The sequence below is a fragment of the Diceros bicornis genome, chromosome 6, assembly GCF_020826845.1.
Source record: "Diceros bicornis minor isolate mBicDic1 chromosome 6, mDicBic1.mat.cur, whole genome shotgun sequence".
Taxonomy (NCBI): Eukaryota; Metazoa; Chordata; class Mammalia; order Perissodactyla; family Rhinocerotidae; genus Diceros; species Diceros bicornis.
Window position 1 is genome coordinate 84012526 of NC_080745.1, and position 12110 is coordinate 84024635.

Below are 12110 nucleotides of genomic sequence, written 5' to 3' on the forward strand. Positions count from 1 at the left end.
CTGGTTGGAGTCATGTGAATCAAGATTACAAGCGCTATGTAAGCTACCTCTCTGTCCCAGCAGAGCTCGTCATATTCAGTCTCTGGAAGAGCTTATCTGTGTATTTCCAAATTTGAGTATAGTTCTTTCTATAGTAACTAAACACTTCTCCGACATAATCTCAAGGAGATACTGCAGATGTCAAGACAAATAGGCTAGCTATATATAAGCCAGTCAAGAGTTTATTCCAGTTGATTTGACGCAGATGTATAGTCAGTGACTTCCACCTTCCATTACTCTCAAGCTATTCGGACTCTAATTGCTATAAAAGGTACCCCAGAAGCAGGCTGACGGCCCTTCAGCGACCACCATACTTCACTTCTGAAGGTGGGTCTGGGGGTTGGTCCTTGCCTAGAAGATGGAGGGCTGGTAGCCCAAGATCTGTCCCCCTGACTTCACCTAGGCACCACTATCTTGCTGAGGTTCACAGTTCAGGGCTCCCAAGTTACCAATACATGTAGGGAAACGGAAGGGAGGGAAACTCACATGAGCCAAGAATTGTGCTCGGTACTGAGAGGTCTGTACCTTCATTTTATAGTAATGAAGTTCAGAGCATCAGGTAACTCACACAAGGTTGCCCAGCCACTGGCTAGCAGAGGCAGAATTCAAATCCAGCCCGACAGAGCCCGAAGTACATGGACTTGAAGCCAGACCAAGAGAGAGCTCCTGACCGTGCCCTCACCAGAGCCCAGCTGGTCACGCTTTCACTGAACATCTGACTGGAACACCTCTATGTCACCCAATAAGGAAAATATTAAGGGCCACAGGAAATTCGATGTCAGGACCATATTTGAAGCTTTTTTGCCCAATATTACATTAATAAACATTAAAAAACAGCAACATTGAGTACAGATTATTAAGGTAATTTATATTCTACACCTAATTTCTCCAAAGAAATGAACTACAGAACAGTCATGTTCTAGCGACCAGAAGCTGGAATGTCAGATCTGTTTTTTAAATGGGATAATTCCACTTTCATTCCATTTGACTGGGTTTGAATTGTCTAGAAAGTAAAAAAAATGCTGACAAGGTACCATCTTGCTTGGGGACCAGCTATGGCTTAGTAGCTCTGTTTTAAAAGAACTACTAAAGAGAGAGAGAGAGAGACAATCAATTCTTTTCTTTTCCAGGAGTTGGTTATTTAGAAATACAATCTCACTCACTCCTACTGACATCATCAGAGCAAGATCTTTGCAGTTAAGGGTCATAAAAAGAAACTGTCAATCCAATATCCCTGTTTAGACCTAAGCCTCCACCCAGGGATGTGCCCAACAGAAGTACTCACTTATCTCTTGGAAACTCCCATTTTGGATCTTCCGGCAGTTCGTACTCAGAGACCCCTGCCAGCATGGGGGTATCTGCTGTTGAGGAGAGGCGTGTTGTTATCCTCACCAGCGGGGTGTTGGAGTTCATGGAGGAGCTGGACTCGGCAGAAACCTGGATACAAAATTCAAAGACACAGATGTAATCCTGGCCCCACCTGAGAAGACTGGAAGGCAGCCAGAGCCCAGCCAGAGGGTCAACTCTTACAAAGGAAGAAAAATGGAGGCTTGTCAAACTCATGGATGTAGGACCAAATCCATTGGATTCCAACTCCTCCGTCCTCCCATCTATGCAGTACTAGATTTCATCTAAATTAAGACCAGATTGTCAAACAACATTTTCAGACAGTGCCTTATCAAAATTTAAATCTTTCTGTCTTAACTCCTCAAGACAGTCACTTGAGGACACAGAGATAGACCCCACAGGCTTCATTATCGTCTTTTTGCTCTATCTGTACCGGAGTCCCAAATAATCAATATCACCATAGACCAGCTCAGATCATGTATCAATTCTTTGCTTATGAAATTCCATAAAAACTTATGAACAATCAGCTCTTCAATATTTTTTCTGTCCTTTGAAATGTAAAGCAGGATATCCCAAGGAACCTGCTCTAGGATTTGAATGTGAGAGGCATCCCAGTAGCTCCAAGTGCCTTTATTCAAAGGAACCTGAGACCCAGGCACCTGGGGCCATTCTCCGCTTCTCGCCAGTCCATCTGGGAACCGGTTGATGCCCAGGCCATTCAGTAAAAATCAACTGTCTCTCGTCAACTTTGGTTTCAGAAACTAGTGGATTGAACATGGGGGACAAAGAGTCAAACACATCTTTCTTCACAATCACAGGGGAAGTTCCTCTCCCACCCGGCAGCGTGCAAGGCTTCAGTGAGTTTTCTCGTTTCCCCTCTGTCTGCATCTGATAAAATGGTTATTTCTTAAATATAACGTCTTCTCTTTGCTGGTTTCTGTGAAGGAAAACGTGTGCAGAGCCCACTTGAAGGCCACTGCTGAGGAGTACTACACAATCTTGGCCCAGCCATGGGCTGCTTGAACACCACCTTCTCCTAAATCATAAACAAGACTTTGGCCCAAGAGAGTTGGATTATGGGGTTAAACAGGACCCGTCCATGCAGCCCACCTGCCACCTCCGTTCTGTCCCCTGCATGACTCCCCAGGTCAACCATACTCCCCAGCAGTGCTTACAAACGCCTTTTAAATCAGGGAGGCAAAGACCAAGTGCAGGTGAACCAATTTAGCAGGGATGAACTTGCACAGGGTGGAGCTTGGACCGTTCCCACAGGGAACCAAAGACCTACACTTCCCAGGGAACGTCCTATTCAGAAAGCCTTGATTCTTTCCTTTGGAAACCCAGATTGCCCTTAATGCAGGTGGGAAACCCAAGAAGATGCCCAAGAACAGATTGAGGGGGAAAAAAATCATTTTTTGAATAGGAAGTTGGGAAAAAATCAATTTAAGAATAGGAAGTTGGTTTCAGTTTTAAATAAGAAGGAGGCAACTTTTAACACAGAATTTCTACTATCTTTTAAAATGTACATGAGTACATTTCTGAGACTTCTGAGCGGTCTTTGGCAGGGGAAGTTATTCCTAAATTTTATCATGCAGATAGTATGAGAAATGTTTATTCATTGTGAGCATCATAAACAAAAGCTTTTTCAAGAAGAAACTGAGGAATCGTTAATTTTGGAGCTGAGAGGTGTCATGGACAAACTAGGCTCCAAGAGGCTGAGGTCTCACACCAAAGTGTCTGGGCCGCAGAAGCAAATGGCAGAAGCAAGGAGGAAGAGACAAGAAGGTAAATGTGTGAACACCTATGGAATTCACCTCTGCGCCCCACTAATGATACAGATGAGGCAGGGGCCCCACCTTGGCCAAACAGACAACAACTTCAAAGACCCCATCCACAGACTCCACATGGGGCCCAATTCACTGGTAATGCACTGACATTGGCCGCAGGAGCCCTCAGAAACCAGGATCTTTCAGAACATTATCAGGATCTCCACATTCCCCACTGACCACATAACCATCGTGAGCTCCATCCACAAGGAAGGGCTCAGAAAGATTCGGGAATGGGTTTGGCCAAAGATGCTTCCCAAAATCTTAATGTTCTGCATCAGGGCCACGTGCTATGGATGCAAAAGGAGGCTGGTGTTTCCAAAGACAAAAATCTAGAAGATGCTCCCACAAGAAGAGGCAAAAATCACCGCTCACTGTAGTGAGAACTTGTGCTTGAAGATCACAAGCAAGAAGATTCAGAAAACCAGTACAAGTTAGCCTCCCAGGGAGAAAATACAAACCCCAAGTGGCCAAGATCCGGTAGATTTCACAGCCAGAATAGCCCCTGCAAGTCCAGCAGCATAGCCCATCTCCACTGGACTCACAGGGCTTCCAGAATTCCACGATCAATGCATGGCGTACTGTGACCAATGGAGAGGAGGAGGAACCAACGGGGGCACAGTTCCAGGTGAAGAGGCATGTCCCTCTTCCCTGCCTTGTTCTCACAAATCACCACTCTCATCAGGGAGCTGACACAACATGATGTGGGAAGGCCGCCTTCTTTCCCACGGTGAGGTATGAGAACACAGGATTTAAAAAAACTTTCAGGAAGGATATATAAGAGACAGCAATGGCCACCTCGGGGGAGAGAGATTAGGGGTTGAGGGAGAGAGTAGAAAAAGTCTTATTTCAGAACTTTCTAAACCATTTGAATTTCATTATCATGTATATGTATCTCTTTTACATTTAGAAAATGTACTTTTTCTAACCATAAAAATATTTTTTAGGGGCCAGCCCGTTGACATAGTGGTTAATTCACGCACTCCACTTCAGCGGCCCAGGGTTTATGGGTTCAGATCCCAGGCACGGACCTACACACTGCTCATCAAGCCATGCTGTGGTGGCATCCCATATACAAAGTAGAGGAAGATGGGCACAGATGTTAAAATGACGAAATCCTTGCTTTCACCCCTTCCCTGAGCCACCAGGCTGAGTTTTGCAGTATCTCTGCATCATCCCATGCGGGTACCCCAGTGACTGCCCCCAGTCAAGCAGCCAACCCTAGTTGGTGCCCTTCCTCTGCTAATTGTTGATGATGTAGGCCTCCTCGTAGGGTGGCGGCATCCTGACCAACTGCATCAATGTGGGGCTCTGTGGTCCAACTGTCGGGTCCGCATCCCAGTTCTGACTCTCGCTAACTGTGAAAGCTTCACGAAGACACCTAACCTTCCTAAACTCGAGTTAAAGGAGACAGGAACAGTTCCTACCCCACAAAGGTTACTGTGGGCTGAACCCATAAAGTGTGTAGTGCTGAGCCTCGCACCTGCTAAGAACTCAGTTACTATCTGCTACCCACACCACAATCGTTTCTCTTAGCACCTTTTTAGAATCATTTGCAGCCCAGATCCAAGGAAGCTTATAATGGGCACCTTCTCTGGGGAACCCAGAGCATTTGGAGCCTAGGGCTGTTCTGTGTGTGAGATGCTGTCACACTGCGTGCAAAGGGATGAAAGTAAGCCTGCCGGGGTGAGGGACTGACTGCAGAACAGGATATGCTTTACTGGCTTGGAAGGTGAGACCCTCTGCTCTCAGCCAGAATGGGCTGGGGCTCCAGCGAGCAGAAGAACAAACCCAAGAAATATAGGATCCTCGAGTCAGGAGGCAGTCCCAGGGCAGGAGGAAAGCTGGAGCGTAAAAACGTCCTCTTGACAAATACGGCTTACAAGCTGCTTGGGAACAGAACAACGCTAGTCAGAAGTTAACCGTTCTGCAGCTGACCTAGGACCCAAAAGGAACCTTTGCCCACAAACCTGTGGCAGAAGTTCACAGTCATACACGTCTTCCCCCAGAGTGTTTCAACAAGGTTTCAATGTGAAAGCTTTTAACATGGAAAACCTTCACAAACTTTGTTGCTGTGATTAACATAAAAAAAAATTGTATTTACAAAAAGGATTCCTTATGGAAATTTTGTTGAGATTAAGTGTAGAGGTTTAGAGTTAATGTACAGATCTGGAAAATACTTCTGTAAAAAACAGAAAAGGAAAAAAGGTAAGAAAACGCCAAAAGTATAAGAAACTGCAAAAGTCAATTGCTCTGTCTATGGAGGTATATCTTAATTTTACCTCCATGCATTTTTACTATGCTTTTAAAATCCCCTCCGGGACTGTAAAATATGACTGGCTTTCTCTTCACTCCGCTTTACTCCCAGAGCTAACGTGTTTCCAGGGCTTGGCACGATCCCTCACAGGCGATTCCACCGTGAACACCAAGCTTCCTTCCCCCAGATCCCGCCCCTCCAGTAATTCCCACTGCCCACCTTTGAATCCTTTTACTAATTTACTATTAGATTATCACTTTTTTTCCCGCAGAAAATCATAATCTCCCCTATCATATATTCTTTTTCAATTCCAGGGTTTCCTTTTTTATCTAATTCAAAAATATTCCACTGACAGTGATGATTACATTATTTATAAACAATAAATGCTAACACTCTAATAAACTGTCTTCCACTCCCAAAACCTGGTGGGCACTTTTTAGCGAGTATTTTCAGTCTCCAATTCAGCTTCCTCACTTTCCAGAATCTCTTTCCCATGCATCATAAATCAAGCTTTTGACTAAATGTGCTGTCTGTATATTTCCACAATACATATGGGAGATTAAGCATGGAGGTAGGTTTTTTCCTTTTCTTTTTAAAGGGCCACCAAGAAATGGTGTTATCTCTTTATACTAGATTAGACTGAACAACCAGGGGACCTCAGAAAAGCAGGCAGAAACAAAGATGTCACAGAGAGAGGGATGAATATTTGTGTTTATTCCTGAGGACTACAAACACCCGAGACCACAGCCAGCTAGAGAAACCCGCTGACTCCCAGGCTGTGGATTCACGCTCCCAAACCAGAACATAAGGCTCCAGAATTAATATACTTTTGCTCTAAGCCCTGCCCACCACTCCCCGATGGCCAAACAAAATGCTTTCACCACCTCAAACCAGGTGGCTGAGACAAAAGGTTCAAGGGGTTTCTGGGGTTGGATGTATTTTTTTCCCCTCCATAACAAAATTTAGGTAATTAGGCAAGGTACTTTATCAGACACTCGCTTTTCTCCCTTACCAAGTCTCCACCTCCCCCAACATCCTCCCAGGACTCTAGGAGTAAACCTATGAGAGCAATGGCTCACCAGTCCCGGACGGGCTGGTTCTTCCCGGAAGATCGCATCAGGCAAAACGCAAGTCAGATCTTAGTCAAACTGTCCTGTCGTTTGGAGGCTGAGAGGAGAGGACGGCCAAACAGAGGCCGGGGAGGGAGGGACCCTCACACGAAAGGGCAGATTCCAGTTAAGCCAACCATGACCACTCTAATTACCCAAATGTTTTCTGGAACCAGTGAGGTTTCATTAGACCTCTTGATTGACCGAAATATGGAGAATGTTCCGAGATCACGCTGTTTAGCTGCTAGGTAGTAAATGAGCTTCTAGAAGTGGAACGTCCCTTCCCGGAATCTGGGGTGTTTAATAACCACTAATACATGGCCCCAAGAGCTGGCTCCTGAATCACACACACCTGCCTCCCCGATCTTCGCCCTGATCATGACATCCCTGGGAACATGCCATTTGCCTCAAAGATGTTGTTATAAAACATGACCTTGATTGCCCTTGATTTTTCTCCGGTTTTCAATCTACCGGTATCAGCAACCAAGGAGGTAAAACTAAAGACTGAGAAAAAATAGCCTGCAGCCCCTTCTGAGATGCTGATGGTGGTGGGAGAGAGTAGGTGCTGCATGCACGTGTGCGTCTCCCCACGCTAGCTGTTTATGGAGACAGCTAAATCTCCACCCTGCCCTATGGAAACCGCTAGCACCAGAAAAAGAACCTAACGTACTCACTTTCTGAAAAACCGATTCAACAAACCCAGCACCACAAGCCTCCTGAACGCCCCCCCGCCCCGCCCCCGCCCAACTGATTTGTGCAAAACACGGACAGTGGAGCCCCTCCTCGTGCATGTGCAAAGGCTGCTTCACAATGACCACGCTGTCCACTGGCGGCCCTGGAGACCTGTGTGAGAGCTGACAAGCTCACAAAGACACTTGACTGACAAACACCCCAGGACCACAGCCAGCCAGAGAAACCCTCTGACTCTGGCTGGTCCCCCTTTAACACGGTGGATGTGAAAGGAGTAGGAGCAGGTAAGCAAGTGCCTGACAGAGTGGCCGAGCACCCAGCACTGAATGTGGGGTTATCCCTGTCAAGCGAAACAGGGAGAAGCCCCGTGTCACCCACCTTCCTTCACCAAAAAGTTGTTTCTCTTTTCTCAAGCATCATAGCGCACACAGAGTCTCAAAAATTCATGGTTACTGGGAAATGATCAAGATTTCTTCTTAGGTACTGGAGAAAAATATTTTTGTCTCGGAAAAAAACAACAAACTGAAATGTCTGTCTTACACCAGTAAGTCCAGTACGGATTAGTAAATGTCAAGAAGGAAAAACTCACAATGGGATTAAAAAAAAACAACTTCTCTTGTTCTAAAAGGAGAACAATGACTGAGTTGAGTGAAATGCTGTGTGTATGCATGTCAGGGATGGGGGAGGATAGGGCCAAGAAGATAAAATTCGGACTCCATCATGAAGACACCGAATGCTACCTGGGCACAGAGGAGGTTGGGCAAACACAGCGTGAAAAGTGGCCTCGTAAATGCCTGGGAACAACTCATCCTTAAGACATCTGATTACAGGCTCACCTGTAGCCAGGTAAAGGCATGCTTGGCATCCCTGTGGTATTTTCTCTGTCATCAACATATCTGCTGGCCTTTCTGGGACTTTTCATTCCAGCTACAGTCCAATAACTCCCTTTTTTCCAGATACCTGATAGGCATCTCCTCTAGCAAAGGGGCCGTGCTCACTGACGAAGCGCTCTTTGTGAAATGAGCATTTGTGAAATGCATCCCATTTTGACATATATGAAGAGCAGAGGTATATCGGCATTCCCCCCAAAAAAATCAATCTCCCAGAGATTTATTTTTCAGGGGACTGGTATTTGCCCACTTTCTCTGCTTCCCTTATACTACTTGACCCTACTGAAACACAAGGCAACTACATTTCAAATGAAGGCCCCCAAAAAACCCTGGAGCCACTGGCAAATGTGACAGGCCATGTCTTCCACGGAACCTGGGTTAGACCAAGTACTCAGAAAATCGTGATGAAGGGAGGAAGGAGGGAGGGAGAAAAGCAGGAGGAAGAACCCTAATGTCCCCTTCAGTTACACAGGGCAGTAGAAGAAAAATTACCGACTTAGGTGGATGCGGACAATGAAGAAAAGCCAGTCGGCCAGAAAGAAAGGAAAACATGATGACCAGGGTTGAGTCAAGGGGATTCTAAAGGCATCTGCCTCTTTCATATTAAATAAAAAGAAGAGCTTGCAACATTTGCAGAAAAAAAAGAGGAGGAAGTAATTATGGGACAACGGTCTAGCTACACCAAATTACAAGTTTCCCCTAGAAGGTAGCATTTTTCCCTATTAAAAAAAAAAATAGGGGCTGGCCTGGTGGCATAGTGGTTAAGTTCACGAGCTCCGCTTCATTGGCCCTGGGTTCACAGGTTCAGATCCTGGGCGTGGATCTACACACTGCTCATCAAGCCGTGCTGGGCCGGTGTCCCACATACAAAATGGAGGAAGACTGGCATAGATGTTAGCGCGGCGACAATCCTCCTCAAGCAAAAAGAGGAAGATTGGCAACGGATGTTAGCTCAGGGCCAATCTTCCTCCCTGAAAAAAAAAAAATACTAATAATAGAGACGGGAACATCAGTCCCTTTTTCAACTCCCTGGGGCCAGGTTCTCAAGACAGTGCTATAAGAACGGCCCAGAGGGGGCCGGCCCAGCGGCGTAGTGGTTAAGTGCGCGCGCTCTGCTGCTGGCGGCCCGGGTTCGGATCCCGGGCATGCACCGACGCACCGCTTGTCAGGCCATGCTGTGGCAGCGTCCCACATAAAGTGGAGGAAGATGGGCACAGACGTTAGCCCAGAGCCAGTCTTCCTCAGCAAAAAGAGGAGGATTGGCATGGATGTTAGCTCAGGGCTGATCTTCCTCACAAAAAAAAAAAAAAAAAAAAAGGAACAGCCCAGAGGCAACTGGTAAGGAGGGAGGGAGGGAGGGAGGGAGGGTGGGGGAGGGGTGGCTATACCATCTGAAGGTCACTGAAGGCATCATCTAGCCGTGCCAGGCAAGCAGCCCCATCACTGCTTTCCTGGCCCCAAGAATGACAGTGGTGTCATTTTAAGAACAACAGCATTCTTGGTGGCAGGAGTAACCCAATGGGCAGCTTTTTTCCCTCGCTCTTAACACAGTTCGGGGATTCACCTGTGCTTGACATACATTCCAAATGGTATCCTCAGGCCCCATGAAGAAAGACTTGCTTAAAACATGGCTTCAAAGAAGTCAGCAAGGACTCATTCAGCCCGGAGTTTGGAGCTGAGTTGAGAACAGCCAGATCCGTGCCAAAACTGCCACTAACCAACTGGTTTCTAATCCTCCCTAAGCCTTGTCCAGAAAATGTTATCGCCACCTGAAGTCCCAGGAGGGGCATGGCTGGGATTAACCCAGAGTTTCTCAAAGTACATTTCAGAATCACCTAAAGATTTGCTTAAAATGCAGATTTCTGGCCCCATTCAAGACCAACTGAACCAGAATCTCTAGGGCTGAGACTAAGAAATCCTCAATTTTAACAAGCACCCTGTAAATTCTACTAAAATGCACATTGCAATAGAGCTACTGAACTAGCCATTGTACCCGCTGTTTCAAAAAAACACCTTTATCAGAACCAACTTCCAAATACTTCTGTAAACACTTTGCATTCACATCCGCCTTCCCTTTCCATCTTCAGGAAAACAGAGGAAAGAGTCGAAGCATTTCCTGTCCTAGTCAGCTTTGCAGGGCTTTAGTTTAAGGCAGAGGTGTAGGCTCCATCTTCTATCATCTCTCCAAAGCAAAATTAAACCACATACAAGCAACAAGTTACCACCAAAGACCAAGCACAAGGTTAAAAACAACCTATTGCGTATTCAACATGAAAATCATCCTACCACCAAATCCACAGCCGCACTTGTGAACGACTAACAATAACATAATATACGCATACAATTCTATTTTAAGAATCAGAGAGGCGGAGCCAAAATTCAATTTAGAAAGACATCATGGGCCAGTTTAAATCAAGTAGTAATTCAGATTCACCTCTGGGACAAAGGTTTCTGACCTCGATTTAAAAAAACAAATTAAAGAGAACTAGAGTCCTTCCCTTTCCAAATAGTGGCATAAGCCTACCTCAAAAAAAGCTAACATCACAGGTGACACAAGTGGCCTATGCTCGGCCCTGCGGCTTAGCGGTTAAGTGCGCGCGCTCTGCTACTGGTGGTCTGGGTTCGGATCCTGGGTGCGCACCGACGCACCGCTTGTCCAGCCATGCTGAGGCGGCATCACATACAGCAACTAGGAGGATGTGCAACTATGACATACAACTATCCACTGGGGCTTTGGGGAGAAAAAGAGGAAAAAAAAAAAAAAAAAGGAAGAGGATTGGCAATAGATGTTAGCTCAGGGCCAGTCTTCCTCAGTGAAAAAGAGGAGGATTGGCATGGATGTTAGTTCAGGGCTGATCTTCCTCACAAAAATAAATAAATAAATAAATAAAAAATAAATAAAAGTGGCCTATGCTTCGAAGAGACCACTGCACTTGAGTCTCAAACACACAACGGCATCGCCTCCCTGTGTTATTTCCAGTCCTGCTGGTGAGCTCTCTGACCCTGACACCACTGTGCTTTCTTGCCCTTGGAACTTGATTCGGTTGCCCCCATTGACACATCAGGACTCGACTCTCCAAACTCCAAACATTAACTGCATGGTCACCAAGAGACACGTGGGACGCTCACAGAAGTAATGTCATGGGAGCAGAGGAAAAGACCCAAGAGCTGGCTGGGGCACAGGGAGGAGTAAATTTCTTCAAACTCTTTATCTACTTTCTGTTACCTGTCTCCGCAAGGGGATGCGCTTGGTCAGCTTGTGCACAGCCGGCTGGCTGCTGAAGTCCGGCTTCTTGGTCGTGGTCTTCATTCGGCACAGGATGACCGTCACCACCATACAGGCGATTAAGAAGACCCCTATGCAGTAAATGGCTATCTCCAGGTAGTCTGGGGAAGCTGTAATCTCCTTTTCTCTTACGGGAGCTAGATTGCAGATCACAGGGAGGAACAGATAAGCAGGCCACAGAGTTAGGATACCGGACTGATCCATCCTGACATAATTAAAGGGATCAAAGGGACAGAACTATTCCCATGGATGGGCTTCCTGGTAACTCAATGCTGCAGAATGGCATGGTCCATGGCCCCGCCACACACCTCTCCCAGGTGCAGGTGAATAACCAAGGGCTCCTCGCTTTACCACCAGGGCCCAGGTGGTCACTATCTCTAGCCTCACTGGGCCTCTACAATCCAGCGATATATCAGACGCCACCAAGGTAAAAAGGGCAGGCTACGAGGCCACATTTTGTTAGACATTTGGGCAGAATAGGACAGTCAACCACACACACAACAAAAAGGCTGTCTTCCACGACGGCCTCTAAAAATTCTAAAATATGAACAATGCCCACTTTTGTTTCTGAAGGGACAGTGACAAGGCCTCCAGCTTATTTGAGTGGGCTCTTCCAAAGGAAGATGCGACAGGGTGATTCCCCAGATGAACATAGTTCCATACGAT

At 46.3% G+C, this 12110-nt stretch overlaps 1 protein-coding gene across 17 annotated transcripts in view; it reads right to left on the reverse strand.

Moving 5' to 3' along the window:
- Positions 1-12110, reverse strand: part of FGFR2 (fibroblast growth factor receptor 2) — a 105207-nt gene that overhangs the window by 24229 nt on the left and 68868 nt on the right. For 15 of the 17 annotated variants that reach the window (XM_058544148.1, XM_058544146.1, XM_058544143.1 and 12 more), the window contains 2 exons: positions 11385-11581; positions 1325-1476 (listed from right to left, as the gene is read on the reverse strand). In XM_058544148.1, coding sequence (XP_058400131.1) covers positions 1325-1476; positions 11385-11581 — 349 coding nt within the window. The remainder of the gene's footprint in view (positions 1-1324; positions 1477-11384; positions 11582-12110) is intronic. The other 2 variants (XM_058544144.1, XM_058544150.1) reach the window with 1 other exon arrangement.